Raw genomic sequence first — 6,282 nt, 5'->3', positions numbered from 1 at the left:
ATGAGGCGGGCAAAGTCTTCGAAAGAGTGCTAGCGGCCCGTTTCACGGAGCATATGGCCCGGACAGGCCCAAACCTGAATGACGGCCAATATGGCTTCCGTGAGGGCAGGTCAACAGTGGACGCGATCCTGCGCCTACGGACCCTCATCGGGCTCATCGGATGGAGGCCATCGTGCAGGAGGGCAGGGTGGCGGTGGCTATGTCATTAGACATACCCAACGCGTTTAACACACTGCCCTGGGGTAGGGTGCTGGAGGCCATGGAGGAACATTTCGGCTTCCCGCCCTACCTCACGGCCATCATCCCGGATTATTTCCGGGGTTAGCGTCTGAGCTGGAGGGACGCCGACGGCAAAATACGCGAGAGGGGATCCGTACTGAGCTCACTCCTGTGGAACCTCGGATATGATAAAGTCCTCCAGACTGCCCTCCCTTCCGGCAGTAGCATGATTTGCTACGTGGACGACACACTAATACTGGCCGGGGGGAATGACTGGGGGAAGCCGTGGGAGCAGCAAACTTCGCAGTGGCCTGCGCTATGCATGCCATTCGCAGTCTGGGCCTGGTGGTGGCTGAAAGAAAAACAGAAGCAATATTCTTTCACGGCCGAGGAATGAAGCCACCCGAGGCACAACAGCTGCAGATGGGGAAGGTCAGGGTCCCCATAGAGGCCCAGATGAATTATGTGGGCCTCACTTTGGACGGCACCTGGTGCTTTAAAGAGCATATAAGCTGCCTGGTCTCCCGATTGAGAGTAGTGTCTGCCAACCTGTCAAGGTTGATGCCGAACATCTGGGGACCAGACAGGACGGCGCGTCGCCTCCACGCTGGGATACTTAATTCGATAGCCCTCTATGGGGCGCCAGTGTGGGCGGAGGCCTTGGCTGTCAGCCGTTCACTTCAAGCGCTCTTGCGCAGAGCGCACGGGACGGTGACAGTCAGGGTCATATAGAACGGTGGCCCACGTAGCGGCGACGGCCCTGGCGAGCATGCCCCCTTGAGTTCCTTGCCCTGATGCGCAGTACGGTGTATAGGAAAAGGGGGAAGCTCAGAAGAAAGGGGGGCAGGTGAGACGCTCGCCGGGGCTATGTGACGAATAAGGCACCAGGAACGGCAGAAACTTCTCCAAAGATGGCAGAGGAATCTGGCATAAGCCAAATATGGGAAGAGGTCTGTCGAGGCCGTCCAGCCCTGTCTCCCGGAATGGGTAGACAGGGCATCAGGGGCCCTGACATTTAAAATGACGCAGGTACTCACCGGACATGGCTGTTTCGGTGAGTACCTGCAAAGAATTGGAAAGGATCGCACAGCGCAGTGTCACCACGACTCCGCGCAACACACGCTCCAGAACTTTTCTTGTTCACGCAGGGGAAATCCATTATGGATACCCCCGCCCCCCCTTGGGGGGGCCGCACCCCCTTCCCCTTTCAGGGAATTAGTGGGAGGGGCGCAGTCCACGGCGTGTAACCCCGCCGGTTGGCTTTCTAGTGTCTCCTAGGGGGAAGGGGATCCACCCTTCCTCCATATCCCCAGCTCCTGAAAGGTTCAGGAAAAGGGGGGAATTGGGGAGGTGGGCCCGAACCCAATCGGGTTGTCCACCTCCCCTTTTCCCTCCTACCCGATCACCCGCGGGAGTGGCAGCTATTCTCCTCGCTCCCCCCCCCCCGAGTGACGGAGCCTGGCCCGAGGTGGCCGAGGGAGGCGCCGGCCCGTGTAGGCCAGCGGCCTCTCCTCGTCCGATGCCACCTCGGGCCCGCTGTTGACCCCCAACCCGGGGAGTGCCGGCCACGCCGTCCTCCGCGACGACATTTGCCAGGCCGGCGCCTCCATTCGGCGGCCTCCTTCTGGGAGATTACCTCCCTGCAGGAGGAGGCCGCCATGTCCCACACTCTCTCGCTCCCGCATATAGCTCGCACTAGGTGTGGGAGTGAGAGCTCCCCGTCTCGGCAATCCACCGCCCCGAGCAGGACACGGCGCTGCTCGTCCCATGCTGCGCAGGCAGCCAGGGTATGGAGCGCCGTGTCCTTGCTCGGGGCAATGGTGGCACCGAGCGGTGGGCTCCTTCCTTATCCGGTGTAGGTATCTCCCGAAGCAACCATGCCCGGTCAATACCTGCACCAGGTGGAAGGACATTCCACGCCACCTCCTGTCTGCCACTTCGGACAGACAGGGGCGGACAGCCTCGGCCGTTGCGAGACCGAACTCTCGGGGGTCGGCTAGCGCGCCTTCCCACCGCTCCAGGATCCGGTCTCTGGCCTGGGTCATAAGGGCCTTCCGGCTCCTGGCCGTCAGCTCTCCCCCCTCGCGGAGCTCCTTCACCCGTCAGTAGAGGACACGCCTCTCCTCGGCTAGGAGCTCCACAGGGGGGGGGAGCCGGCCAGGCTGGTCGCCGCCATGTATGACACACTGTGCGCAACCCTCGAATCGCCCTGATCATGAGAGGCCTGAGGGCCTGCCTCATAAGCCGCCTAGCCACTGCAGTGGCCAGCAGCTGGGGCGCCCAGACGGGCGCCCCGTACAGGGCGATCGAGAGAACCGCACCGACATACAGGCGGCGAGCCTGCCATCCTGGGCCCCCTTGGGCGCATATCAGCCCGGCTGCAGCCAGTCCGGCTTTGCGCATCCTGGGGGCCAGCTGCCTGAAGTGAGACCCAAATGACCATCGGCTGTCCAACGTCAGGCCGAGATATTTCATCGTCGGCCCGACGCGGACGTGGACGTCATCAACTAGTACCTAGGTCTCCGGCGGTGCCCACCGACCCCGGCCGTGAAAGAATACAGTCTGAGTCTTCTGGGGCGCCATCTTGAGACCTAGGTCTCCGATGGTTCCCACTACCGATGCCACTGCCACCTCCGCATGGAAGCGGGCTTCACCCCAGTTCTCCCCTTCGGCCACCACTAACGTGTCGTCTGCGTAGCAGACGACGTGGCAGCCGTCGGGGAGCGAAGTGCGAAGAACCCGGTCGAAGCCGATGTCCCACAGCAGGGGGCCGAGCACCGACTCCTGCGGGACACCGCACTCCATAGTACGCCAGCCTTGAACCCTGCCTTCTTTCGTGAAGGCGAGGTCTCTGTCCCCGAAGTAGGCGGACATCATCCGCTGGAGATAGATGGGCACCCCGAAGTGCTCGACGGCTCGTCCTATCTCCGGCCAGGGCAGGGTGTTGAAGGCGTTATATGATATATCTAACGACACCGCCAACAAGACCATGCCCCTTATCTCCACGACCGCCCAGGTTAGGTCCCGGACCCACTGGATTGCATCCAGCGTGGATCGTCCGGGCCTGAACCCGTACTGGCGGTCGTGGAGGTGCAGCCCACTCGAGGATATGTGCTGGACGAGGCGGTCAGCGATGATGCGCTCCAGCATCTTGCCGGCCTCGTCCAGCATGCAGATCGGCTTGTAGGCTGATGCACTACCGGGCTCCTTGTCCTCCTTCGGGAGGAGGGCCGATTTGGCCCTCCTCCACTCTGGGGAGAAAACCCCCTCCCTGTCATGACCCTGCATGTGGCTGTGGACAGGTCCCCTTCGGCCAACGCGAGAGCCTAGGCGCGGCCCGGAATCGCATCGGGACCAGGGGCTTTGCCCTTACCGCCGAGCTTTCTCCGGGCCTTAGCGAGCTCCTCTGGAGTGACCTCCAGGCCCTCGTCCCAATCTCCCTCCCCCATTTCTGGGGAAGGGATCATGGGAGGGCCCCCTTCCACCCTCGGAAAGAGGGCGTCCAGGAGCCCATCGAGGGCCTGGGGGTCCAACGTCTCCGTTTGCGGGGGCACCCAAGGACCGATTTTCCCTATCGTCCTTTTGTATAGGCGCCCCCACGGATCGTCATCCAGGGAGCTCACCAAGTGCTCCCAGGCTTCCTACTTGGCCTTTTTAATGGTTCTCTTGAGTACTACCCTGGCGGCAAGGTAGTCCTCTTTTGCCCTTGTGGCATCCCCGTTTTGTCGCCGGCCCGCGTATACGTCCTTCTGGCGCGGCCAGAGTTACTGCGAAGTCTCGCTATTTCCTCTGACCACCAATATGCTCTGACACCAATATGGCGCTAACGCGGGTGGGAACGGGGCACCGCGGAGTCGCATGCCGACGCCACTATCCCTGTTATCTCCCCGGCCCCTTCCAAGGGGCCCACTCACCTGGCTCTATGTGCCAGGTGGCCACAAGGACAGCAGCCCTGAACCTGTCCACATCTAGTCGACCGAGGGCCCATCTTTTGGGGAGAGGAAAGTTCCTCTCCCCAGGGCGGCGGGCCGACACCTGTTTTGGTTTGGGGAGGCGGAGGGCCTAGACTATATATCTATGGTCAGATAATGTCTCGCCCTCCACCTCCACCCTCCATTCGGAGACCATCCTAGCGACCGAGAGGTAGGCCCATGTCAAATCAATGACCGATGACACCCCTCCCGGCATTATACAGGTGCCGGTGGACTCTCTGTTTAACAACAGAAGGCCCAATCCCGCCGCCCAGCCGATGACGACCTCGCCGCTGGGATTCCGTTGCCGGAGACTACAACCCCACTTCTCAGAGTGGGAGTTAAAGTCCCCGGCAATCACGACAGGTCGGGGATGGCACTTGCGCACCAAATCCCCGATCCTGTCTAGGATCTGTTTAATACGGGCGGGGTTGCCAAGTCCGGCTTTGTTTCTGTGGTGGGGGAGATATACCCCCACCACAGTTATAGGCCTCCAGTCAACCGCCACGTACGAGGGCCCCTTCTCCCTTAAAATACAGGGAGGGGTCCCCGCTGCAGGGTCAGCCACCATGGCCACCGAGCCGTCCGGGCTGCCGAACCAGCATTCACTGCTAATTGGCACCCAGTTCGGCTCGGTGGCCACCCCCAGCCCGGCACTCAGTTCCCGGATCCTGTGTACCCACAGGTCCTGGGCCCGGGCGCCGCGGCCGAGGTTAGCCTGTAGCACCCGGAGTGGCGTGACGGCTAGGCCTTACACGCCTCCTCCGGGCTGTCTACCTTTATCCCCTCTTGGGAGACCCCTTGCGGCTGGGCCGCCTTAGTCTCCCCAGAGGGGGCTTCGGCCTTGGTGACTATGACTTCCTGTGCCTCCTCGTGTGCGGAGGGTGAATGCCTTTCGGGAGTCCCTGCCTGGACCACTCCTCCCTCTGGGGGTATGAGGGGGAGTCGTCTACAACCACAAGGGGAGACAGGGGTGGATCACCCACTGTCTCCTCTTCTACTAGGGTAGTTGGGGCAGAGTCCGCAGACTGCACCCGCCTTACCTTGGCCATCTGGTCCTCCTCGGAAAATCCGCTGGTCCCATCCTTCCTGTTTGTATCCTTCCGCTCATCCCCTCGCCTTTTCCTTTGGGCCTGCGGCACGATCTCCATCGGGACAGGTGTCGAAGTCCTTTCCGAAAGTCCCCACGACACTAGGGAGGAGTCCCTCTCCTCCTGTTCCCCTCTCGGAGCATCCTTCTGTTCCCTCGTAGCAAAGGAGACCGGACTGGCCTCCTCCATCAGCAGGGTCCGGTCCACGGGGTCCTCCAGAGTGGTTCGGGCCTCCACTTCCTCAGCTCCCTCGACCACGGTCAGCAGCATTTCCTCTGCCTTACCCTTTCCCTGCTCTCCCTCGTTTTCGTTCCTCGCTTTAACCCTCCTCCTCTTTCTGGAGGAAGAAGGTTTGCAGGCAAGCCCTCCGATTTTGTGATCGGAAGGCCTGCCCGCCTCGGCGCAGACCGGGCAGCGAGCCGCCCCTTGGCACCCTTTGACGCGGTGGCTGGGGTTACCGCAGCGATAGCACAGTCCGCTGCGGTCGGTGGCGCTATCGCACCGCTCGCGCACATGCCCCGGTTCCAAGCACCGGTAACATAGCTTGGCGCGAGCGGGCAGCGCCACCACCCGCATCCCCCTAGAACGGTTGCCTTCACCCGGCTCACGAGCCCGTTCTGCCCGCGCTGTAAGGTCCTTTGGGCCCCACGAATGAGACCCTCCAGACCCTGATTAAAACCTGGAGGCAGCTGCCCATCCAGGAGTATTATGGACGCTCTTAGTCTGGCCCCTCTGTACAGACCACTCCGGCATGGTAGAACCTGCCAGGGGCCAAAACCCCCGCCGGCACAGCTCTGTACATCATAGGGACTTTCAAGCTCCCCTACCACGGCAAGGTGGCGTCCACGGGGGAGCACATGCTGCAGGACTGCCCAGTTTGGGCAGCGGAGCGCGGAGTTGTGGTCAGGGAACTGGGCCAAGATCTCTCACTCCCCAGAGTGGTCACCGCTATTCTGGGGAGTGAGAAAAAATGGAATGTGTTCGCCTCCATTGCGAAAGCG

General features: G+C 61.8%; 1 protein-coding gene across 1 annotated transcript; it reads right to left on the bottom strand.

Annotated features, from left to right (window-relative positions):
* Window positions 1-4,281: 4,281 nt before the first annotated feature.
* LOC112589684 (uncharacterized) lies at window positions 4,282-5,551 on the bottom strand. Its single transcript, XM_025303984.1, has 3 exons — window positions 5,229-5,551; window positions 4,968-5,139; window positions 4,282-4,908 (listed from the first exon to the last, which is right to left on the bottom strand). The coding sequence occupies exons 1-3, from the start codon at window positions 5,549-5,551 to the stop codon at window positions 4,282-4,284; spliced, it is 1,122 nt and encodes a 373-aa protein (XP_025159769.1).
* Between the last annotated feature and the right edge of the window lie 731 nt (window positions 5,552-6,282).

The sequence above is a fragment of the Harpegnathos saltator genome, unplaced genomic scaffold, assembly GCF_003227715.2.
Source record: "Harpegnathos saltator strain DR-91 unplaced genomic scaffold, Hsal_v8.6 scaffold580, whole genome shotgun sequence".
NCBI classification, from domain to species: domain Eukaryota; kingdom Metazoa; phylum Arthropoda; class Insecta; order Hymenoptera; family Formicidae; genus Harpegnathos; species Harpegnathos saltator.
This window is presented reverse-complemented; position numbering and strand designations above follow the sequence as displayed.

Bases quoted from the DNA above. Each gene is read 5' to 3' on its own strand.
- LOC112589684 (XM_025303984.1), bottom strand. From the start codon at position 5,551: ATGCTGCTGACCGTGGTCGAGGGAGCTGAGGAAGTGGAGGCCCGAACC. The intron at 5,140-5,228 runs GCGGGTGCAGTC...TTGTGGTTGTAG, and splicing joins GACCAGATGGCCAAGGTAAG to ACGACTCCCCCTCATACCCC. The intron at 4,909-4,967 runs GTAGACAGCCCG...CGGGTGCTACAG, and splicing joins TCTCCCAAGAGGGGATAAAG to GCTAACCTCGGCCGCGGCGC.